General features: G+C 31.3%; 1 protein-coding gene across 1 annotated transcript in view; it reads right to left on the reverse strand.

Annotated features, from left to right (window-relative positions):
• The window catches only part of LOC129216421 (uncharacterized), a 237,936-nt gene that overhangs the window by 96,542 nt on the left and 114,082 nt on the right, over positions 1–27,312 (reverse strand). The window contains exon 5 of the mRNA XM_054850636.1: positions 2,912–3,090. Within this exon, the coding sequence (XP_054706611.1) occupies positions 2,912–3,090 (179 nt within the window). The remainder of the gene's footprint in view (positions 1–2,911; positions 3,091–27,312) is intronic.

The raw sequence follows: 27,312 nt of genomic DNA on the forward strand, positions 1-27,312 counted from the left end.
TAAATTTCAATTTGTGTCCAGAATGTAACCAGAATGGGAAAACGAAACAATTGAGTCCTATCGACCCTTCTTCTTCTCGGAGGTGTAGAGTGATAGTCATTGACTGATTTAAAAATAGTAACAAAGTACTGACATTGGTTAAACAATGTATAACATAAAGAAGAGCGTAGTGAGATCTTGAATGTTTTATTTTTTTTAGATTTAATCTTACAGTTTCTGAGAAAAGTCGGTTTGTCTTATAGAACGATTTTGTGTAGCCATTCAAGCTTGAAAAGTACTAGACTCAATCTACACGTAGTCCGGTAAGAATTGGTGTTGATTAGTTATAATTTCTTGCTCCCCTTGCTCCTAGGGGGGAAAGCAACCGAACTTTTCCTTTTTAAGGAAAACTTATGTAACTTACGATTAAAAGCAAGGATTAAGCAAGCATCATTTGCTAAGCATACCTTAAATGGTAAAGTTGCTGATTCAAATTTTGACACCAATAGCTCCAACAGGTGTAGAAACAGACCTTTTTCTTCTTTATGACTGCTATTTCCTTTCTCAAGAAATAATGCAGATATTCATAGAAAATTTAGTATCTAGGCTGACTCTAAGAGGGACAGGTGTCGATTTACATTCAGCACCAATATATTCAAGAGGGAGGCTTACGTATATGTTTTTCTTTTCTGAAACGTGTGACTGCTATGTCGCAAAAAGTAAGGTGGGCATTCAGTGAAAATTTAATGTACCAGTTAATCTAAATGGAAACAATCAATGTTTTTTTAATACTTATTTTATTTAAATGTTATTTTCCCCGGAAAAGGGTGTGTTTTGTATTTCAATAGGCTGTTTATTAAGTTGAAATAAACAAGCACTGTGAAAATCAAATTTCAATTCAATATTTTCCCATTCAGTCGCCTCAAGAATGTAGGGAAGTGGATGATCGTAACAGGTACTAAAAAAACTTGAAATTTTTGAAGGACTTCATTTAGTCTGGTCTCATCTTTGAAACATTTTTATATACGGCAAAATGAATTAAAAAATCAAATAATATTCATTCGCAAATTTTACGCTTTATATAAACTCGCACCGCCACTCGATACCAAACAAAAGACCGACTTTTTCTACGGAGGATGGAATTTTATGGAGTTACTAAGCTAGAATTGATATATTACCTTTTTCGTAAACTTTAAACATTTTTTCTCTTTGCGGTTTTTTTCTACTAGACAATCAGGAAAAGAACAATAATTTTAAATTTTATCTGTCGACATGATGTTACCGAATTTGTTAACAAATATCTTTTGTTATTTGTTAACATTAATAAACTTTTGTAAGTTATTTAATCTGCAGTTTTGCGACATTACGGGATTTTAAATTTTTCTTTCTGATTCTGCTATTACTACTGGTTACATGTTATAAGTTGCAAATACGATCAATAGTTCCATTACTTTTCATTTTAATTGGAATTTGTATTGTTATCATTAATCAATTGTATTCCAATTTAGTCAATACTATTCAAGTAAACCTGATTTTATGTAAACTTTTATTATATTAAATTGCTCCAAATCGGTTATGGTAATACATGAATTAGAAATTTGTCTGTGACAGTAAATGGCAACAATATAAAAATCGTAATTCTCAAATTTGAAATGCAGCGAATATGGAAAAACTCTGTACTGTCGATTACAGTCGGATCCCGCTACAACGCGATCCGACTTACGCGAAATGGCTATAACGCGAGTTTATTATAAGTTATGATTTTTTTTTATTGCTGACGCAAATTGCTCGCCCGCAACATGAATTTTTTTGGAAAGGAGCGGTGAAGCGTTAGAATGAGCTTCGTTGACACTAAATATTGGTTTTTTGAATGGACTTTCATCCCTTTAACATCACTGAAAGCGGAAGTTCACACACTATTAGTCTAAACCTAAGCAACGCTTTGCTTTAGTTTTTACAAATAACCGCTCCGATTCTTAATTTTTTTTTTCTCTCATTCTACATATGAATGTTGATAAAATAGAATGGCTCCCAAACGCACTTTTTCATCTAAAGTTGACGAAATTGGAAAGAAAATGAGAAAATTTCTCACCATTGAAGCAAAGGTCAAGATTCTCGATATGCTTGAACAATTAAAAATGTGGATCGAAGGTAGGACGGCAATTAGGTATAAGTGAATCTTCGAAACGTGCAATTAAAATTCAAGAAAAGGAGATCCACAAAAGTTCAGAACTTAGCTTTAATACTGAAGCTCGTAGAGTAGTGTCTGAGCAAAATACAAGCATCAAGAAAATCGAAGCTGCTCTTTCATTGTGGCTTAAAGAGACCAGAAAGAGGGGTGGTTCCCACTCTGCATAAGCCATCATCTTCATCATTTTAAAAATTATAATTAAGTTTACGATATCTACTGTTCAGTGTTATTATAATGTAGTAATGTATTTAATGTGAGTACCGTACTGCTTTAATTAATGTCTCTCATTGATCATTGATTTTTGTGCTTCATAGCAGTAATTTATGTTAACTTGTTACTTTTTTCAAACTGCAGTAAAAAAACATTTCTTTATAAAAGATACGGTAATATATATGTATATATTTAAGAAATGGTTTTAAACAATTTAAGGGGTGTTTGAAATAATTGGGTATGCTTATAAAAAATTTCTAAACACACGTTGTTCCACAACGCGAAATTTCGACTTACGCGAGGGGTCTTGGAACGCATCCCTCGCGTAAGTCGGGATTCGACTGTATACACAGTATCCAATCCTTCATTGGACAATTATAGAAAAGCGTTTCTTCCCACCCATATTATCATTGATGCATGTAAATAGCATATAAAGTAGTAATAATAGGCTTTAAAACTACATTATCAGAGATATGTTATTGTCAGAGTCTAAAATGCATTTAAAATACAGATATGTGCTATATTACTTACCAGATTTTTTGTCCCACACGTCCTGCCATGTAGTGGCATTGTCAGTGCAACTTCTCCATTAGCTCTTACAGACACAGCGTAACATTCATATGGGTGTCCTAATGCATATAGGCGGCCCCTGAAGGGTGTAATAACTTTTACAATGGCGGTCATGGATGTGGCTTCACAGTGCATTTGAACTGGAAAAAAAATTGAACATAAGAATGCAACTCTACATTGCTTTTCAAAGTAAATAAGTTTGAAGTTTAAACTGTATGTAATATTAGGGGAAACCACAAAATATTGTCGTTTTTTTCAAAAAAAGAATTTTTTTTATTAGTTTATATTTTCAACCGTATATACAATTTCCCTCGTTAAAAATAGCTGTTTGACATCTAGCATTCAAAAAGATGAAAATCAATTGATTTTTTGAGCAAAAAATTTTAAAATGCCTGGTTGGATACAAGTCAAAATTTAATATTTTGTCTCATGTAATGCGTTTTAGCATACGGTAAAAAAAAAAGGAAGAAATCACTTCTTACATTTTGTGGCGAGAACACTTCCACTTTTTTTAGAAGCAAAGCAGTGATCACGAAAAATAATAATAGAAGGCCATACTGCTCAAGGTGAACCTTTATAATGCACTGCTGAGCTGTTTAATTCACCATACTCATATGACATTGCAACATCTGATTTCCTTATATTCTGCATATGACAAAAAAAAAAAAAAAAAAACTCGAACATATGTCCGATATCTAAAATACCACCTTCAAATACTTTGCTCAAAACAAATTCATTTATATTTATCCAGGATTGAAGATTTGCATACTAGATGGCAAAAAAAAAACCGTGCTGATGTGTGCCTCACATGACTTCCTTTTACTCCAATTTAATGTCATTTTCCTATTATTGGTAATTTTAATGTGATTCAATAGTGTACTCTTTAAATATCACCAACAGTGGCCAAATTAAAACCAGATTTTAAAAAAAAATTAAAAAATCGCCAAATGTATCGCCAAGTTGGTGACAAAACTTGGTGGCCAAAAGACTGGCGATGTGTCGCCAAGCGTCCGCTAAATTGCAACACCACTTGAGTTTACATCGAAATTAACAATGATTTCCCTCCAAAACACCCGAATGCAACCGAAAGGGGAGGTGCACAACTAGACCTCACTAGGAGTCTACGTACCAAATTTCAACTTTCTAGGACATACCGTTTTTGAGTTATGCGACATACATACGCATATCTGCACATACGCACATACACACATACATACATGCATACATATGTACATACAGCCGTCACGAGAAAACTCGTTGTAACTAACTCGAGAATCGTCAAAATCGATATTTCACGTATCTGTACGTTCTAAGGCACTTATCCACGTGTGGTCGAGTAGAAAAAAAAAACTCAATATTCATTCGGGGGTGAGTAAAATGGAAATTAAGGTCGTTTTTTGAGTGAAAATTTTTTCGCGAATACAATACTTCCTTCTTTGTAAAATTATGTATGTATGTATGTATGTATGTATGTATACTAGTTTTTTTTTTTTTTTTGTAAAAGGAAGTAAAAAGACACGGCTTTCTCTAAACCTTTTAATGCATTGGATAGTGTTTTAAATCAACAGGAGTTTAAGATCTCTAATAGCATAGTGACAAAAATGTGACCATAATGTTAAAATCTCGAAGCGATAAATAGGAATCCCATCGATAAACGTACACTAAATGTCATATTACAGTCGTCGAACAGTTGCATCGACTTACGAATGCCATTTCGAGGCGGCGGAAAAAAATGACAGCTCAAAAATTAATTGTTGTAGCAACGTCGCAGTAAAGTCACTTAGATTATGTCACAAATGTGTCGCATCGTGACTCATGTGAGATATCACAATGCCATTGCGAGGACTAGTGACGTCCTCGTTATTTGATCTTGACATGTTGCTGTCAGGGATAGCAATGAATCTTATACACGTTTCTAACAAAAATATTATTTTATAATGCCTTTTACTTTTTTTTTTTATAACGCCAAAACTGTTTAATGGATAAAACAGACGAGATGTTTTCTCGAAATACTGGCAATCTGAAGCGCGTAATATGAATTTGCGGTTCGCCAGTGACCAGATATCTGGATAAAACTGATACTGATTAGACGAATTTACTGCTTATACTTTAAACTTGAGTAGACATGTTTAAGCATTAATATTCCGAAGACATTATGATAATTTTTGCACAAAGAAATTGACATATTTATCAGTTATAATTAAAAAACAAACGTAAGTCCTTCGGTACAGTTTTGCATTGTTTGGGTTGACTTAAAAGCTTGATCTGAACTAAATAAGCCAATGTTCCTGTGTAGTAACCTCTATTGTCTGGCAGTAGATAAATCTCTCTCTCATACGGCTACCAGTGGATATTATTTCACATTCACGAATTAAAATTTAAAGCAGTTTTATGGAGATACATTATGTTATTTCTATGTAAAAAATAAAGCTTTAAAACTAATTTAGAGCCCCTTAAAAATAGAAAAAGATTCCATCAGACAACCCCCTAAATATTTCAAAGGAGCACTGTACCCTTGCTAGATAATATGGGAATAGCACTTTGAAAGCATTTATCTCATCGCTAATGAAAGTTTTACACCATAAAGCAGCAACAGTAAAATTAGCTAGTAAAATTGTCCTCTTCAACTTAGTAAGTAAGTAAGTCAAAACAGAGCTGCAACTTTTTTGAAAATTCAAGAGTGTGCGTTTGCGTATGTGACTGAAAATACGTCATATTAAAATTACTGATTATTTTCTATTTTCTCGGAAGAAAATTCTTAACTTCTTTCACTTTATGGTTAAAAAAGTAAATGACCTTAAATTTAGAAAGAGAGTTTCTAAAGATAAATATAAGCAAATAGTTCATTGGCTATCTTTTGTTATACTCAGTTACAGTAGTTTTGAATGAGATAAACAGTTCACGCAGTTCATACCTAAGACGCACAAACTTATTTAACTTTGACGTGCATGCACGCCATTCAATTGTTAATCATAATTCGTGTTTCGTCTAGTTTTGAATACTTTGAACATAGCCTTTGTTCATTCCTTTGTTTAGTTAAACGAATCGTGACGCAGTTTGCAGTTTTGAGAAGAGCTATTACCAAAAATGTACCTTGCAGCCAGTTCAGCACATAAATTTGAACGACCAACCCAATGCAAACATTATAATATGCAATTAGAGCAGCTAACTGGCAATTTTAGTTCGCAGGATCCAAGTCAAGTATGCCTGTAAGTATTTACTAGTGTCTCATACACGGTGCGTTAACATTTAACTTGTTAAAGTATTTTTCTTTCGTTTAGGAATGTAGTTGCGTCTATAAAGTGATTTGCGGTTGAAAATGTATTTAATAAGTGTTTTTCGTTGGCATTTTAGTAGTTATCACAAAGCTTTCCGTTGAATGTCTCGAAAAAGCTAAACGCCCATGTTGCATTGCAATTTTTGTTTTACTTATTAAATTCTTATGTAAATAAATTGCTTTAAGCTTATGTATCAATATTCCTTTTAAGTAGTTGGCTGATTTTTCTAATAACGATATGACATAATGAATATGTTTAGGATAGATTATTATGAGAATATTTGTCTTATCTTCAATGAAACATAGGACAGATAAGTTTAAAATGAAGTATTGCAAATTTAATACCGAAATATGTAACAATTTACATTTTTAGATGAATCTAACGAACTGAGTTATTTTAAAATTACACTTTTTTTGTTTAATATTATAACAGCATTGAAAATGTGTTTTAAAATCATACGCAATTTTTTTCTCGTTGAGTATTTTTTTTTACTTTATTTTATATTTTTTTACAATTTCAGACGCGGAAACTGGGTTTTGTTTTTGTGGAAACCAAAGAAACACAGAAAAAAATGGTATTAAACACTAAATATCTATATACGAATATTTTTACGCGGAGTAAAAAAACTTCTAATGACTTTTATGCACATTAATAGAAAGTTATAAAAAAAATTTCACAATAAACGCTTTTAAAGAAATATATTATTAGTACATAGCCGTTATGTGCCTCAAATAATAATAAGTTCTGCTTAAAATTCATTGGAGTAATAAACAATAAAGATCATGATGAAAAGAAAAAAAAATCCCCAAAATACAACTGTGCCATAAAAGTAGTATCGAAGAAAGTTACGAAGTATGTAAATGAAGAGAAATTTGAATGAAAGGTTCAAAGGGTCAGAAAAAGAGCTATTAATTATGAACTGTAAAAGCTATTTCTTCTGATATATCTAACATTTGAGCACAATTAAATTGTAGGGGAAGCAAAGAAACAAAACGTGAAAAAAAAAACTTAAACTTATAAGCATGTATTATCATGCTTTCATACTGTTTTCTTTCTTCCTTTCTTTCTTTATTTATTTTTTCAGGTTTTAACATTAGTGTTTTAGAACAAAAGCCTTATTTACGAGGGGAAAACGAATTTGTAATAATGGTGTATAATCAGGGAGACATTCGTATGTTTCTCAGCCACAGAACGTCGATAACAACCACCTCAGTCCTTTGATGGGTACAAATAAGAAGTTGCATAACCCCTAACAGAATCCATGGCCGTAATTTATGTTACCAATCATAGTGTGTTAATATATATGCTACAGATTTTACAAACAGTGGAAACTCACTCTTAATTGGTTTAATCATACTGTTTTAATAAAGTCTGCTTTTAAAGTTAAAGCTACCTAAGTAAACTAAATTAACTTTTTGGTTCAAATAAAATACGTCGACTATAACATTTACCCTACAAAGGAGTGCCCCCCCCCCTCCAGTTTTTTTTTTCTTTTTTTTTTTTTTTTTTGAACCACTGTACTTACTGTTGTACCGCTTCCCAATCCATAAGAAACGTTTGTTGTGCCACTGAATCTTGAATCAAAGAAGGTGACCATTTTAGTTTCACATTTTGGGGCTAAGACTAATACAAAAACCTTTCTGAGCTTTTGTAGGCTGAGAGTATGAGGCTGCACATGAAGGCGAGGCTCTAAGTGTAGGGTGTAGGACAGTCAAATCTGCAGTTCTGACATATTTTTTTGAAAAAGAGTGTCTTTAGTGTGGTCTTTTAAGGTATTCTGTTCATCAAGAAGATATTGTGAAAATTCTTGAACAAATGATTCATTTAAAAATAAGAATACGGGATGATCCAAAAGTCACGCAACAAGTTATTAAATAATTTACATTTAAAATACAACTAATTTTAAGTACAAATTTCTTAGCTCGCTTGAAATACTATATTGTTCTAAATGACACGTCATTTTTACTTTAATGTTCCACCCTCCTAGAGAGTTTCAGTAGTTTTTAGTTTGGTGTGGTAAAGATGGGTTTTTCACAGGAAAAAAGGATTTTTACCATTTAGTTAAATTTTACTACTCATTGATCTGAAGCCATTGCTAAAGCTTTTAATAATACACTTCCAAGTGTTTGTTCACTCAATGACACAAATCTTTCGACTGATTTCCCGCTTTCGGAGAACTGAATTGTTTGGAGTGGATGGCAGCACGATTAGAGCATTGTGAAGAGAAAAATATTGCACTTGCCTTCCAAAGAGCCAGAATTCAGGCATCATAAATGAATTTATAATTTGAGATTGCTTAAAGAGCTCAGAAGAAATTGAAATTTTACTCAACGTGTTCTTGGGACTACAAATTGAAATCTAACAATCAAATTGAATTATTTTAAGTTACCGTTGATGGCTAATGTAATTCATTGATAAAAACTGTGCTTAAAAATCTGATTCTATATGTTTTTACACGTGAGAAATGTTGTTTTCTTATTAGTCATATTATCAGACGTAACACAAGAACTTGGTTCACTGAAAAGTCACAAGTCTATAATTAGAAGCCTTTGCATTTAGCAAGAACTCCCGATCCTGGTTCACCATTGCCCAAGCAGCATTTTGCAACCTTTGCTCCTTAAACAATCTTACCTTTGGCATCTTTTTCCACTTTCTATCACTTGTTTGGCACAGTATAGCCTATTTAGGCTCTTTAACCAAAAAAACCCAACAGAACCTAACCTACGCACACATAAGTCTAAAACCTGCTTAAAGTGTCAGTATGAACAGAAACTGAAAATAAACATAGCTTGTCATTTCGAAAAACATGGTGTTGTCAACTGGCCAAAGATTTGTATTTAAAGTTAAAAGTGTTTTGGAAATAAAATATTTTATGACGGTTTGAGTGACTCTTGGATCATCCTGTATAATCAATGCTTAGTTTTAATCAATGATTTTGTTTTCTAGTGGATAGTTGTTTTTGGTTGCATTGAAAAATCGGAGTTATATTTCTGTTTTCTATAGAACTCAATTATTCAATCATTATATTTTTATTAGTCTCAAATGTGGCGTACTATTACAAGACCTACGTTTTTCCATCATAAAGGCAAAGGCGAATCCAGCTTGGGGGGTCATTATCGGAAAGGAGTGCCAAAGCGCAATTTAAGGTCACAAAGACTGGGAAAATTTTAGAGATAAACATCTCCAAAATTGAGCTTTAGGCTACATTTGATCGCTTAAAGAGGGTTCATAGCCCCCTCGGATCCGCTCTTTGCTAAAGCTAATGTCCGACATTTGACGATCACCATATTTAAATTTGCCAATTGTTTGAGGTTACCTTTAATGCGTTTTTATATTATGAGATTTATCTTTCTTCCAAAGATTAGTTTATTTTTCAGTTATAGATATTTCATTGCATGTTTGAATTGGCAAGCAGAATAAACGGCCAATCTCGTTTTACATAAATTTGCATAAAATTCAAGTTCGTATTCCATTTTTTGTTATTCCCAAACCAACATTATGAATATAAACCTCTCAGACAGTGCCTGGTTATAAGCTGCCTATTACTTAGTTCCAACTACTTTTACTGCACGTTCTGCTGTTCGAGAACAACAAAGGGGCTTGGCCAAACGTGCAGTGTTAAATGGCAAACTTAAAAGCAAGTCAGAATCCACTGGAGCAGTCGGCAACCAGACAGGATCTCGTTTGATCTATAATTAGGCTAACGTGATGAATGCTCTGGGTCACTACGGTTGCAATTGCCCGCTTTTACACGTGGAAATAAGTTATATCGTATGCATGATCTCGACTTGTGAGGATCAACCACTCACCTCAACCTTACTTTTGTTAGCTGGGTGGCGTGGCGAACCGGATGGTTGAGCGAGCTTTCATTCGAAATTCCTTAGTGTTCCTTTTGCGGTATAAGTTGCTTTTGATTTGTCATTAGCATTTTCTAGCAATTTTCGCGGTGATAAATTAAAAGAGAATGCTACCTTCGAGCACACTTGGGTGAAACTATTGTTCTCTCCCCCCCCCCACCTCTCAAAAAAAGAAAGGAAATTCCTGTTAAATATGTGTTGCTCGAGACACGATTCTTCGTTTGTGGTTAGCGCGAAAGACTTTTAAAAGTATTTTATCATCAATTCATGTAAGTACAGCAAATTAAGTTCGTTTTTGCTTGCTTGCCTGCTTACAATGCCCAGACGACCTTATAGCATTAACAGTCTCGAAATTTGCCTCTAAAATACTTTGTACTTGGAAATAATTGTCTTTACTCATCCTTTTACATAGCAAAGGAAGAATTATATTCGCGAAAAGAATTTCACCAATTAAATTTCCATTTTGCTTACCCAAAAATTAATGTTGAGTTGTTTTTTCAACCCGGCCACAGCCCGGAGATACAGCTAAGAACATATGGACTTTTGAAATATTCATTTTGACGATCCCCGAGTTAGTTACAACGAGATTTCTCGTGACGTCTGTATGTACATATGTATGGATGTGCGTGTGCGTATGTATCTCGCATAACTCAAAAATGGTATGCCGTAGAAAATTTAAATTTGGTATGTAGACTGCTAGTGGGTCTAGTTGTGCACCTCCCTTTTTGATTGCACTCGCATGTTCCAAAAACAGTCGTTTACAATTTTTCGAGGGGAATTCAGTGTTATTTTCAGTGATAAATAACTAAACTCAATGATATTAAAGTTTGACAAATACTTTGCTACATATCACCAAGCTTTTAGTCGCCAAGGTTTGTCGCCAACTTGGTGATACACCGCAAGGTTGGCGACATATTTAGTGAAATAAATATTTTCCGAATACGATTTTAGTTTGGCTCTATTGGCGATATTTAGACAGTTATCTAATAAATCACGATAATATACCGACATTGGGAAACGTAATCTCCGTAAAACGCTTTTTCGCATCAGTTCGCGACAAGCTCAAATTTGAAGCTGAAATTAAACTAGGTAGAATCCATGTCAAATCAACAAGTGACGTAACATGATGGTCTCGGATTTTTCTGGATTTAGCATATGTTAAAACTTATAAAAAATTAAAAAAATAAATTTTTTTTTCGTTTTGCTCAAAAAAATTCCTGGGCCGAGATACAGGCCGTTAAAGATGGCGGTCCTGTCATTATTTATCACTTGGGATTCTCGTCAAACTTTTTAATGTTCATTATCTCAGGAATGGTAGAACACATTTTGTTACGGTTTGTTTTATTTAAAAGAATATTTTTTCTTGTTTAAAAACATATGCAACATTTTGAAATATGTGCTTTAGTTTTTTTCAGTTTTTAAAAAAAAATAATATATATTTTTTAAATTTTTCTCAAAAATTACGATTTCAAACAATTTCATTTTTTTACAGTTTATTAGTACCACTGAGCACTACGCTCCCTGAAAAGGAAAGCTTCCACTTTTTCTTTTAACAGATTTTAGAGGCATTTAAAAAAAATGAGGGTTTTTCAGGAACTCTTTACGTAATGGCAGACCTGAAAATTCAAAAAAAAAAAAAAAAAAAACAGCAGCAGCAGCAGCAACAATTGGCCAGAGAACACTTTTAATTAAGTTATATAGCTAAATTTTTATTTTGAGTCTCGACTTCATCCAAAAGTTTTATTTTTACGATAACAAGAACGCGACCTAGAGCCGATTCGCTGCATTTCCCCACGCAAACTTTCAACGTAGCGCCGAAAGAATCATTAATTAAGTTCTCACTAAATTAAATATCCTGGATAAATTGGCGACTCAAAATGAAAGTTTCGCTATATGACTGAGTTAAAAGTGTTTTTTGGCCACTTGCTGCGAAAAAAAATTTTTGAATATATAGGTCTGCCTTTGCGCAAAATTTCGTTAAAAACCCTCATTCTTTCAAATACCTCTAAAATTTTTAAACGAAAAAGTGGAAGCTCTTCTTTTTAAGAAACGTTGTGCTCAGTAGAACTAATAAAATGTAAAAAAATAGCAAATTTTAAGAATAACATTTTTTAGAAAAATCGAAAAAACTATTTTAAACTTTTTTTTTTCAAAAGACTCCATAAAATAAACTAAAGCACACATTTCAAAATGCTACTTATATTTTTTAACAAGAAACAATATCCTTTTAAATAAAACAAACCTCAACAAAATATGTTCTACCGCTCCTGAGAGACTTGAACAATTTTGACGAAAATCCCAAGTGAGAAATCATGTCAAGACCGCCATCTTTGGCTGCCTGTATCTCGGCCCATTATTTTTTTTTGGGGGGGGGGGGCCGTATTTCTTAATTTTTAATAATTTTTAACATATGTTAAATTCAAAAAAAAAATCCGAGACCATCATGTTACAGACCTTGGTGAATTGACTTGGATTCTACCACTAGATAAAATTTGAAACGTTTTTTGATTCCTTTTAATGAGAGTGACGCTACTTCTAAATCAGGTAAGGTTATGGTGCTGGTGTTTTCCTGAGGGACTTGATTAAAAATTATTGAATTAGCGAAAAAGGAAGGCATGTGATGCACAAACCAGCTCATTTTAGTTCATTAAAAAAAAAAAAAAAACTTTAGGCTAATTTGTAATAACATATCTGTAACAAAAGGGAAATTAATCATTCTTCGCCAATTTTAATATTATCTAGGAATTGAAAGAAAATAAATTTGCAATCAGAATTTTTTGTAAATTTCTGAATTAATTAGAAGAATTGTTATAGGAGCTCCCTCATTCAAGTCCAGTTTTTAAACACTGTTGCACTTATTCTAATGGGAAGTGTCAGAAAAAGTTGTTTTTATTTTTCGCAAGGATTTAAATGGGCGCGGCAAAAATATATTTAAATTGAGGGACAGTTTTCATCATTATCACAGGATTTATTTCGTAGTAACACTATTGAATGTATAAAAGAATTTTCGAATTCCTCAGAAAACAATCACTAAAGCTAAATAAAATTGCTTTCAATTCACAAAAAAATAATCTTTTAAAAACAATGATTAGTTTAAAATTTGATCCCATCGGATTGTGTCCTTAAATGACCGACATAACACAAAGATAGAATTCATCATTAAAATGCCTCAAAATTTTTACGTTGAATGAGCTTCTAAAGCCGTTTTTAAATACATAAATCAAATAAAATAGTATAATTTAAGCAACAAAAGGATATTGAACGTGCCTTATGAGATTCGGTTAAAAATATATTTTTTAAATTCATCCTTTTCGACACACATCATTGCTTCAGTATATACTCACTTTACTCAAATAATAGTCTCGAAATGGTATTACATCCTATCATTAAGGCAGATTTCATGGTTGGATGAGGATTATGATTTTCGTGGTTTTTTTTCCCAAAACTGCAATCCTTGATATTAAAAGCTTTTATTGTCAGAAATGAATTCAATCTTTTAAAAGATAGTTACAACTTTCAGACGATATTTTTCAGCTTATTATAACGTGTGTGTGTTACGGAAAGCTCGTCTCTCAATCATGAAAAATATTTTCAACGTAAAAAGGAAGGAGGATGGGTAAACTTGATTGCTCAAATATGAATAATTTCAATTATGAATTTATGTAAAGACGGAGATGTTCATTTAATGGCTACCATACATATGCTTCATCATTTTTTCTTTTAATTAATTTTAAAGAATGTCTAAGCATAGAAATACAAAGTATGTTAAATTTAGCTCATTTGTATCTAATTAATTAAAAAACAAAATATTGTTTGAGTATATAAAAGTCTAAGTATTGAAATCAACAGCTAAAGGACATAAATTCACAGAAAAAAATGTAGGGTCAGTTGTAATAAAACAAGATATAGTGTAAAAGGAAACAAATTTTCTTACTCCAACTGTGGTAATTTATGAAACTAATGTTGGCGAGCGAAGAATAGGTAACACATTAAAGAAACTCAGGGAATCATGCGTGTTTATCGACTTACTTTAAGGGCTATCATTTTAAACCTATGCATTATCACTTCATGAAGCATTAAAAATCAATAAGAGTTTGGAGTTATCAATAAGGAACATAATGTGAGCTCAAACAGTTTATGTGCTAAATTTATTGCGTAATTCACTACTTTATTAAAAAATAACTATTTTTTTTTTCAAAAGCTACTAAATAGGGGTATTATGGGGACTTAAAAGAATGCATTAAATGAATACATTAAAAGTGTTTACATGGATGTATTTGAAGTTTTCAAATATTAATTCTCACATATAATTTTCTCTTAGTTTGATTTTTCCTTCGCCTTATTGTTCATTTCAGCACACATGAAAATGTGCGACACATAAACATGTTCAGATGTAAAACGCAACAAGAAATTCGATAATTATTTTGAAGTTTCTGGTCAATTGACATTATAAAAACATGATTCGTACTTTTAAATAATAATTTATAACTATTTCACACTTTGAAATACAATGTGACTGTGCGGAGTCTTGCAGATGTTCCTCATAGATGTTTCTAAATAGCTGATGGAGTTTGCCGTAATGTAGGTTATTTCTTATGTTTTTTTCCTTTATCCTTTTCTGTCTCTCTCTCGCTTTGATTCAGCTGGTCCATACTTCAATGAATTACACTGACCCATCTTAATAAGGGAATGGAGATTTTTAACATTTTAACTACGTAATATTTAAAAATATCTGTAAGTTGGTAAGAAAAAAATTATTAATAACGAAAACTAAATAAAAAAAAGCATTAATTGGTGCAGTTTGACAGAACTTTAGTTAAAATACTTTTTTTTTATTACTGTTACTAGTAAATTGTGGAGCTAAATTCAGCGACACAGTTCTTAATGGTGAATTAAAGTTAAACTTGCTAAAAGGCAAGCACTGTAATTTAAAATTCTACAATAAAATTTCATCAAGTTGAACCTGTGCAGTGTTTTTTTTTTTCAAAAAATGATGATTTTTACATTAGTTATGATTTACTTTTATTAAGTGAAATTTTTAAAAATCTGATTAAAACTAGTGAACGAATCAAAACTTATTTTTTAAAAAGTTTTACTGAACAAAATATTTAATCCAGTAATGCGTCCCTGTATAGTTTGATTTTCGTTGGAAACATCAATTTCCACGGCAAAAGCACGAATCATATATAAATGAAATCGTGCCTGACAACATTCCTGGAAAACGGAACAATATGAAAAATGGAGGGATTTAAAGTGGAATTTGATGAGAATACATGAAAACACGAAGAAATAAATATCTTCCAAATGAAGCAGCCATGCATCCAATACACATGCTTCTGAGGAAGGACATGATGAAAGTGATCGTCTTAAAAGAAAATTGGTCGAAGAAAATTTTATAGAAAATGTTCACGCATTACCGTCTTCAAACTCATTTATGTGTCTAACTGACCATGTCGTAGATAAATGGCCTAAAAGAAATTTCGATGGTTTGAGAGTTAGATTGGCATCCGAAGACAAGAAAAGAGTCGTTGTGCGTGATTTATAACAAAGATCAATATGTAGATAGCTTTACGTTCCAAACCAGACGGTTTTAAATCTCTTTCCGTATTGTAGGCATGCGTGTTTTTCTGCTGTTGCGGCTGTTTGTGCAAAAAGCTGCAGATTGCAATAAGGACATTAGCTGTGTGCACACGGACTGAAGTAATGTGTCATTATTTATGATACAGAAAATAATTTAAAGTTGACAACAAAATTTTCAGATTTGAATTCCATTTTTAAATTACTTTTCTATTTCCTGGTTTCTTTCCATTCAAAAAGAAGAAAAGTAAAGTATGGAAAATATTTTACGAATGTTTGTTACTTATCTTTTCAAAGGAAAAGCAAATACATAGAGCAGTTGATAAAGAGCCGGATTTTATTATACAATTAATTTCCTTTTCAAAATTTTTATTTTGCTACACAAAAAGGAATTCTGCGGAAAATAGCATTAAACTTTTTTTAAATTCTTAATATTGATTTTAAAGAATATTAATAGTAGAACATTTATTAATTTTTGAACATCCCTGATTACTGAATACACCTCCGCAAAAACGAATGCAAACTTCTCACTGCTATGAAAAATATTTTTATCAACCTGTTTAAGGTTAACTGAGCGTATTTATTAAATGCATCGTCTTCAGTTCGTTTACACTCCGTCTAAAAAAAGAAAGCTGTCAATGAAAGCGAATGTCTCTCTTAATTCGCATAGCGCTGCAAGAACCGCAGGAAAGTAAATTTCTTGGTACTTACTTGAAATTTTGCCTTAGGTTTGATCACGGTTAAAATAATGCGTTTGGACCTCTCTCGGTAAATCAGGAAGGTGAAAAGCTATTATTTTAAACCTATTTATTACCTAATTTTTTATGAAGGTTCCAGAGACATGGATGGCTTTAACCAGGGACATTTCTGAATTTTTAAGATCCGGAAAAGGTTCAGGATGGTCTATCGTTTTCCATGAACGTTTCTGAATTGTTTTTACTGTGTAAACCTGGTAGCAAATGCTGCTCGATGCTGCAACAAGCGTCGCAGATTCTTCCGAAATTCTGCATACCATTTTTTTTTTAGCTCGGACAAAAAAAAATACTATATATATTTTTTTTAAAGCAACTTCAATTTCAGATAGTGAATATTTGCACCGCATTTACTGAAATGTAATAAACAGGTAACATGTACTTGTATTAGTATCTTATTTTAAATATTTCTCGGTACTGATTTAGTTTCAACGATTAACCTTAACGTAGTTCATCTTGAAGATAGGTTTTTAAATTTCAAATCTGCATTGCAGAGGCCTGAAAGAAATTCTGCTATTAGGCTAGTGAATAGGAAAAACAGAAATTCTTCAGCTTTAAAACATTTTAATAACAAAATCTTAACTCTTTTGTTAGAAAACTACCGTTATTATTTAACGCAGGCATCCAAATACTTAAAGCTGCACTGCAAAAAATAATTGTTGTTTTTATAGTAATATACTGTTTTTTTTTTTTTTACAGTTTAATACTGCTCTGCTAAATAACAGAGAAAAACTGTAAAACTGTTTTAAATTGCGCAACACGATGCGCAAAAGGTGTTTCTTTTCATACGGGAAGAGAAACTAATGAATTCAAGGTATCGACAGCCATGTTAGATCTTTTTCGAAGTGTGCTGAGGCAGGACTGCTCAGCTATAATCCAAGTTAAAAGTAACTGCTAGTTATATTACTCGTTCCCTTTTCCTCAAAATGTAGCTTTCTTTATCATCGAGAATGTATGTAAAATAACTGTTTATTTTGAAATCATAATTTTTATCCCAATTCGTTGATGTTGACTTTGCAATTTCTTTTAGTTGCTAAGTTTTAGCGATTGCTTTATAGCAAAAATCCGAGTAGTTGTTGTGATTCTGAATATTTTACTGCACGTATGATAGTTTTTAAACATTTTCCGAAACTCAAATTTGATTTAAAAATAAATCAATTCCTTTCTTGGTTGTATTTAAAGTTATTAGAACATTAGACTTTGATTACGTTTATATTTTGCGTTATATAGGATGTGAGAACTTAAAATTTAAATTCTTATGTTTCCTAGTAAATTTTTAGCGTATCGCGATTGAATTCTTTCTTCTGTTTTTTTTTCTTTCTTATATATTTTTTTAAATTCCTTAACAGTTTGCATTTAACCATTTTATTGATAAACTTTACGTTATAGCGTAAGTAACTTTTATATATTGCACATAATTCGATGAATAAAATGTAAATAAATAAAATAACAACGTAACCGAGAGACATGCAAACAGTATCAAGTTTACTGATTTTTTTTTTTTTTTTTTTTTTTTTTGAAGAATTTGCCACTCTGAAAATACAGTACTCTGATGTCTAAAAGACTCAAAATTCTCTGAAATCTGGAGCCAGCTTTCATACTTATCGAACAAAACTAAAATAATAATAATTAAAAAAATCATCAATGAAGCACTCCAAAAACAACTAATAAAAATAGGCATCTTAAGATACAAACACGAAACCCTTGTGTCTTAAAAGTTTTATATTTGTGTCAGCAGGAAATTAAAATTTTGCTTGCAGTGTTTTTGGATAGGGTACGAATAATATGGTGTACATTCAAACAAAAATGCGTAGCACTGTCAACGATGGAAGCGGAGTATAGTTCAATTAGTGAACAATCTAAGGAAGTTATATGGATCAAAAGAATTTTAAATGAATTGGTCACGAAGAGTTCAGAATTTTAGATTGATTAATAGTACTTTGTACTGTGACAATCTGGTTGCGATCGATTTTTCTAGTTCTGCAATAGAAAATTGCAGAACTAAGCAGATTGATGTGGGGTACCATTTCCTAAGGAATTTGATTGATCAAAATGAATTTGGAATAAAATTTGTTGAGAAACTAAAAATAATTTAGCTGATTGTTTCACAAAAACTTTCTGTAGGGAAAATTTACGTAAAGCTTGAATTGCAATGATATATTTTTCTAGAGTTTTTTTTTTTAATGTTTCAATTAGTCTGATGCTGCGATGGTTCACTTTGTGGCATGAATGCCGGTAACGGAAGTTTATAAGTATCTCTTTTCATTTATATTTTGTGTTTTCGGATGCAATTTGTAATCACCGATGCTTTTGAGTTTTAGAGTATTTTTAGCCACTGAAGCCTATCCTATGGTCTGCGTGCCATATTGGACCCCTGAAGCTAATTTTTGTGGCCCGTTGTCAGGTTCTATGTTACAATCAAGAACTATGTATTGGAATAAGATAAACTAAATTTTATTTTGTTTTGATTGAAATGTGATCGGTCATACAATTCATTTAAGTCTGAATTTTTTAAATTTGTAATTCAATATTAGATTTTACGTGTAGTTGAATATTATCACTTTAAGAATCAGCAGAATATAGAAATTTCTGTTGCTAGAGCTAAATTAGACGTACATTCATTATTATTATTTTTTTAATTTTGCACTAAATTTTGGAACACTGATTCTTTGTTTTTACATGTTATTAAAATCGAAGAAATCAAAACAGAATGCTAAAAGTACGATGTATTACAATGTATGAAACTTTCTTCGCATATTTAGACTTGTGTGACACTTATCAAATAAAATTACAGATTATTTTTACTGCAAATGTGCGCATGTTTAAATCTTCAGTTAAAAGTGGTGCGGTCTTCTGGCAAACATTTTCAAGAAGGGTAGCATTGTTTACAGCAAGGACGGCTGGCCAAATGTGGACTTACAATTTCTTAATGATTAGAACTGGTCCTATCAGATTTACTCTTTTTTGGACATATTTAACAATTTATTATTTTGTTAAACACTTTCAACTTTTCTGACCGATTTTCATTTTTTACTGAATTGACTTTAACTAAGCCATTTTGATTTTGGGAATATATAATTGTTTCTTCAAGCTTTCAGGTAAATTCTGAAAAACTTAAGAAGTTTAACTTCAAAACTTAACTTGAAACTTAACTCTCATAAGAAGTGCCACTTAAAAAAAAAGTCTCTGGTGGCTTAAACGGGGACATCGATAGCTATTCAAAACGGGGGTCGGGCGGGGGGAGTCGTCCTCATTTTGAAAGTCATTGAATATAAATGAAACATCTTAAATTATGCTTAAATATTAAGACATAAATCAGATAGAATGTTCTTACCGTATTATTTTATTTCAACTCAAATGACTCATTTATGTGATTCTTTAGTACTTAAGTAAAAAGCTCCAAAAAATTAAACTTTAACAATATAATAACACAATTATGGAATAAAATGCATGAATTTTTTTTTAAATTAAGTAAAATATTTCATATTAAGTACAGACAGAGTTCTAAATAATCATTTTACGTCCCAATTTGTTTCATATTTTCTAAAAAAATAATTCTCTACCTCAATCTAATTGTTTTGAAGTAAACATATTGAAATCAAAAATCTGGAGCCTATTTTAGGGATAAATTAGTTTCATCATCCTTAAAACATTTTTTTTAAAGGTCAAGATGTTAGCATTCCCATTTTGGACAACTTTCTGCTGTTTTTTTTTTTTTTTTTTTTTTTGGAATTCTTGACTTATAGAAGGAGTTATTCTCTCGATCACTTCAGTAAGCCGATCGAAAAACATAAACATTATTATTAATCAACAGTCTCATATGTAATTAAAAAATCCTTCAAAAATACCGAAAACTACAAGGATTGTTTTTTTTTTTTTTAAGATATTATTTTCTATCTTTTTTAAGTTCTTATGTAAAGTATCCAGATTAGGTCTACTTTAATTAAACATTAATAACCACGGTTACAAATGCGTAGCTTGCAAATTGCTGCCAAAAAGTTCTTTTCTCCTTAAAACAACATATTTAGCGCTTTACTGGTTCATGAAATAAACGGTTCAATTACAATTTAGGTATATGTTGAGCGGTTTCAAAATAAAAGCAAGTCCCAAGGCAATTTGAGATCATTCAGAGTCATATTTTTAATAATTTTAGGGGGTATTTTTATAAAGGGTGTCCCAAAATTAACGAAAGATTTGAATTTGCCACAATTTTTGCTGTGAATTGTTGGCAGCCACGGAAAAAGAACAATTTGACAGCTGGGAGTTTAGGGTTAGTAAAAATGGAGTGTTATGCTATCATACAGCCATTATATATCACTGCATAAGGAATTTCCTGTTCGTGTACTCTCTCGTTTCGGTGATATGAATTGTACCCTAGATCGTGTGATTTTACATCATTAGACTTCTCCCTATGGGGTTATTTGAAGTCAAACGTCTATGTCAGCAATCCCACAACCACCTGCGCCTTACCTAATTGCGATATCGAGCGCCAATAACAGTAAACTGCTTGACCCGCCCAAACTTTCATTATTTTTCAAATAATTGTTCGATAATGAAAACGCTTTATAGAATCGAAAACGCTCCATTTGTAATAACCCTAGATCCTCAGCTGCCAAATTGTTATTTTTTCAAGATTTCCCACGTTAATTTTGGGATACCCTTTACTTACGTAATTTGATTTTTCTATGTACGTTTTTTTTTTTTTTTTGGTGTCCACAAGTTTTATGAGATTCTAACAATTTTTATTTTGACAGATGCTTTCATAATATGAGGTCTAATGATGGCTCCTAAGTCGGCAAAGATGTCATAAAGAAGAATCAAGTTCGTGATGTAAAAATGTTGACTTTGAAAAAATTAGCATTCGATTTTAAATGAATTTCTGCAATTTCACTGTAAAAACGACAAATCTATATTTATAGGTAATGTATACGAAAAAAAATAATTTGGCAATTTTTAATGGTGTGAATGTTTCGTTTTTTCTCATGAAAACAGTAAAACAGAATATAAAGTTACATAATTTTTGAAGTAGTAAAACAAATTTTTAACTTTTAATACAAGTACTCATAAATGTAACAGATTTTATTATACCGAGTGAAAAAAAAATTCTGTTTAGTAGCTCTGGAATTTTGAACCGTCACATATTTATTGTTTTCATGTATGTAAACTTTAAAAGGTTAATAGGATAAAGTATTATCTTATCTATAATAATCAGTTTACAATAATAACCATTCTGTACAGTCTAAATGCTGAATACTGCACATATGGTGTGAAATAAAGTTAGTTCGTCAGTAGTACTTATCAAATAAAATATAGGTCCAAGAGCAAATTATAACATTAAAAAAAAAAAAACATGAAAATAATCTGTTCTACCAGAAAAGGAAAATAAATGCACAGAATTGCATGCATAAAGTTAAAATAAACTTATGGATGGGGATATAATGGATTGCATACTGAAAAACATTTCCCTCGTTATGCTGCACATTTTATCAACACAATAATGCTATAATGCTGGAAGTGAAAAAAGTACTTTTAGTGAAGATACGATGTAGTATTTTCAGTTATATATATATAAAAAAAAAACCTTCTCATTTTTACGACCTTCATGGATTAAAAAGTTTTGTTTTATGAAAAGGCTATGATTGTTCTTAAAATAAAGCTTCAGATCATATTTTGCAATTTACTTCTATTTGTAAATTTTTATGTTTGCAATCAAGCAATGTATTTTTGTAGAAATGAAAGAGCGCCACTTTTTCTCCTTTAACAGGTGTTTATAAAATATAGAGAGGGGCGGGGGCATTGATCTATTTTGTGTACAATGAAATTAATATCAATAACATATATTTAGCAGCAGTTAATTATTCGTACGTAAAAGGCTTTTATGTTTCTTTACTTGTTACTTTTCATAGCCTAAAACATTATTTTTGTTGTTGAAAAACATTAGAAAAGGAACGCAGATTTCGTTTGTAGGCTGATTTCTACTACCTACATACAGAATCAATTGCTTTACTTTTCTGTGTTGTTCTTCAGCTGTAAAAGCAGTGATTTCGGCTATGAAAAGAGACAACGATAGAGGGGAAACCCTTTTACCGAAAAATTTATAACTATTTAATTTATGGTTTACTGCTGTTAATTTTACTGTACAAATCATTTATAAAACCGTATATTACTGCTTTTTAGCGCAGTGCAGCTGATTTCGCAGCATATTACTACTAACTTTACAGTTTGTTACTGTTAATTTTGCAGGGCAATTTCATTAAAAAACAGTATATTACTGTTAATTTTGCATATTATCTCTGTTAAATTTACAGCCCAATTCATTCCTAAAACAGTATATTACTGCTAATTTTACAGTAAGTCATTGTTAATTTTACAGAGCATTTCCATTAAAAGACAGTATATTACTGCTAATTTTACAGTTTATCGCTGTAAATTTCACAGTAAAAGTCTGTTATAAGGCAGTATATTACTGCAAATTTTACAGTTTAGAACTGTAAATTTTACAGTTTTTCTTTGGAATGTGAGCTGCCTGTATTATACTGTAAAAACAACAATTTATTTTTTGCAGTGTGCATGTAATCGCGCATGAAAGCAACTTGTTTTGAAATGTTATGAGGATTGCCATACCACATTTAATTAAAGGGAAAATGTTTTTACTTCAAAGAAAAATGAACCAATCTAATTAATGGTTTACTGCCGTTTCATTACTTCGGTTATGCATGTTTTCGTTGCTTCATCTATCAGGATCAACCTTTTGTTTTGCAAACCTACTTCATTAACAAAGACACATTTTTCTGACAAATCTAAAATTTGCGGATTGTAGGTACTGTAAATCACGCATTTGCATACTGTAATCTCTCAAGCAGAAAAAGTGATAGTGAATAATAGAGAAATTACGTTCTGGTATTTTGCAGGTAATTAATTTTCTGGTTCATAAAAGAGAAGGTGCAACGAAATTAGATAAGTCACAATATGAGGCTAGCACATCACTGGTCTGGGATGAGAAAATTAAATATGCTCTGTCAAAAGTTATAATATGCATCACTGAATGTCGACGGAAGTTAATTTATCACTAGAATAATAAACATACAGAAAGACTAATTATAAGAAAAGAAGTGATATACTAAACGGAATTTTTAAATTAAAGAAGAAAATAATAGCTATTAATCAATTATGAAATAAAAATTATATTTTGCTTTCTCAGTTAATTTTGATATTCTTTAATATTTTACATATTTCCGGAAACTTACCGACATGTTGTTTATAGCAGTAGTAAATCACGTAATTAATTATTAAATTATATCTCATATTGAAAAAAAAAAGTAAGGTCAAAGAAATTGTAAAAGGAAGTCAGTGGTGGTTTTGTAAAAAAAAAATACTTTGAGTCCCGGTGGTTTGTCCCTGGAGATTTTTTTTTAAAATTTCAAATAAGTTTTTTAGTTGTAACTATTTTTTTAAGCTCAAACTTCACGTAAATTGCCTATTAAAGGGAGGAAAGAATACCTACACCTCTTAATATTCTATGTCATTCGAAGAGATTTTGTTTCTGCGTCTGTAAAGCTTGTTCTAGTTTTCTCAATGAATTAGAACAACAGATATAAGGATTTCTCTTTTAACGAAAAATCCTTGGCTAAACTCAATTCTAGGCCTGAGATATATTTCATTTCAGACCGAGAATTTGAAAGTGCCTTTTGAAACATACAAAACGACTATTTTGCTATGTTCAGGAGGCCATTAAGCTTTGAAATTCGGTAGATACAAGTTAGTTTGGACCCTAAGGAAAAAATGCTCTTTAAAGCGTTTTTTTTTTTTTTTTTTTTTTTTTTTTTTTTTTTTTTTTTTTTTTTTTTTTTTAATTTTGATATATGAAGTTCTATTTGTCTTCTGGTTAGAGTGCGATTGTAATATTTTTCCATGTTTAATAATTGTTTTTCCAAAACTCTATTTTCTGCGGAAAAGGAGCGTGATTTTTATTTTATTCTAATGGTAACGCGTATTGTAACTGATTCTTCTTAACAGGCACTTAGGATCTTCGTGAACCAAATAAGGTTGTGAAGCAATCTTCGAGGGTTAGTGAGCGGCAGCGAGCAGGGGGCGCACCCTCTTATTATTATAAATAAAAATTTTAGCATACAAAAAGTCAACTTCAGAAGTATCTTTTGGATTTTTATCCAGATGAAACAATGAGTTAAGAGCAGAATTCTGTCTTGCGATACAGCATGGTGTTCATTTTGTTTTTCGCCTGCAATAATTTTAAAATGTCACTTTTATTTTTGATATTACGGTTTTGCCATGAGTCGCAGAGACCAGTTTTTCTGTATACAAAGTTTTATTATGGTATAAAAAGTTGTATTTCCATACGTTTCACTAAACTTTTTGCGAAGTGGCATTTCAGTCTTGTTATAAACATAGAAAGTATTCGACAGGTAATGCATAAAAAATAGTAAAGTGTAATAAATATATCAGCCAAATGATCCAAGTACAAAAAACATAAAATTACACGCCTTCTTTGCTTAGTATTATCGATTTAAAAAAACACTAAAAATGGCTATCTATATGATCACAGCCTATTTTGAATGGTAAATTATTGTTATGGCACATTTAGCAAGAAAAAAAAAAGAAGGTGAAAAAATTCCTCACGTATTTATCCATTAGTACCTTAATGTTTCAAAGCCTACTATCACAACGATATTATCAGATAAACATTATCTACACATATCTTTTCCCTAAACAAATGACCATCCGAGGAATGTCCGTCATAAAAAAGGGTTGAATGTCACTGGGTCATTGACAGCACTCGTTTAAGCTCATCAAGACGACACGCAACATGACACCTAGTGGCTCGTCCCGAAGCACTATCTGCGGAATGCACAATGAGAGTTGAAAAAGAGATTTTATGCCGTTGATAAACACACTCGACAAATCATTACCCCACAAGCGATTAGTTATTCTTCGCGGGAGAAAGTGAAAGAGTAGAGGTCATGGACGCTACTTGGAGCAAGTTTGAATACGTATTGAATACGTTTTCTTTGCTCATATCGGTATATTAATTTGCTTTGAAGAAGGAAAAGAAAAGAAGCAGGACAAAAGGATTCCATTACACAAAACGTAAATTGTTTTTCGCGCTAGAAAAGGTTTTGGATTGATGCGTTTGATTTTACGCTTTAAATACTTTTTTTTTTCAATGATGGTAGAAAGACTGAAGTTATTTGAAAGCAATTATTAGAAGACACATTTTCTTCTTAAAAATTGAGTTGCTAAGTTTGCGTGACATATGTCGCATTAAAATTCTCATAAATAAGAAAAAAAAAAGTTTTTTTTCTTACTTTTTTTTAAAAAAAAGCAAAGTACCTTTTGGCACAAACCATCCCGTTTCACAAAATAAGGAAAAATGTTACAGAACGCAATCTGATTATTGTTGTGCTTACAGTTTTTACTAATAGGGGAAGATTGCTGTCAATGAACCACATAAGTTTTCGATTTTTTTAGAAAGGAAACGCAACTCAAATTTCTCGTTAATTATAAGAACTATTTCTCAGTATATTTCTATTTTAATAGTAATGTTCACTTTCATGATATATATACACAATTAAGAATGAAAATTTAAAATAAATACTTTAGCATATGGTCCATTCATGACAACCGGTTGTTATAGAAGGATCATCCAGTTTCTATCGATAGACTACATTCTCATATTAAAAAATTAATGCGTAACTTGCAAATATTTATAACAGGTGATCAATAAACACTACAAATAAAAATAATTTTTACAAAAATAGATTAATTTTCTAAAATGTTTTACTATCGTATAAGAGGAACATAAAAAAAAAAAAAAAACAGCACTCACACAACACTTGTCATCAAACCTCGTTCACCACTTGATATTTTCCTAACCTGTGCAACACTGTTCTTATCTAATACCTTTTTCAACCTTTTTGAACAGTTGAGAATTTTGTTAAATCGATTTTGAAAATTTTCGTTTGATTCAAGACTGTGCTTGCTCTCTAAAATGTCAGAAAACATTTTTGACCACTTTATTACTGAAACCAGAAGCTTAAGTCTCAAACTGCAAAAGACTATAGTACTAGCAGAGTTTTTGTCTTAATTAAATCCGTTCGACATGTTTTTTTTTTTTTTTCTCAACCTGTTGACAGGTCAATTAACCCAATTTTTCGGAAGTAATTCCAAAAACGTCTTCCCTAGTTTCAAAATATAATTCACTAATCATATTCCTCCTTCTGGGGCTTATCTCCTAAATTTCTAATAAATGACTAAGGTAACAACAAACCGGTTTTTATCTTTCATGCGTTTAAAGTTGCTTTCAGAACTCTTTATTGTCAGCAGACTTCGTTAAGGTCCATGCCACTATACCATTTCTGTAAGCTACTGTATCACGTTACATACTCCCCCTTGTCCACTGGCCATATTTTACTAAATTCTGCATTTTTATGGAACAGCAAAAATATTTGAAATTCTAACATTTTGTTTTAAATTTTTAGCAAATTTTATAAAAAAATTTAACTTGAAATTATAATAAAGAATAAAAGATTTCATGAATTACTGAGATTATGTTTTTTTTCATTACCATATTTATTTTAAAACAATTGAACAATTTTCAAAAGTAATTGAGCTGAAGTCACAATATTAGAGATTTTCCCTTAAATGAACCACTTTGTCAGGTGGTCTATTCGTGAAAACACCTAGCGCTCCAGTGATAGCAACTTCATCATTTTGAATATTCTTATAGCTGTTACTGCTGCGACGAATATAGATGAAACATGAAGTATGGGGAATTGTACTTGAAAAGGCACTTTTTTAAGTCAATGCTCACGTTTACTTGATCAGTGATATTCAAAGCATGTTATAAATAAATGAAAATCTCATTAATTAGTAAGATAATG

The sequence above is a fragment of the Uloborus diversus genome, chromosome 2 (assembly GCF_026930045.1).
Source record: "Uloborus diversus isolate 005 chromosome 2, Udiv.v.3.1, whole genome shotgun sequence".
In the NCBI taxonomy this organism is placed as follows: domain Eukaryota; kingdom Metazoa; phylum Arthropoda; class Arachnida; order Araneae; family Uloboridae; genus Uloborus; species Uloborus diversus.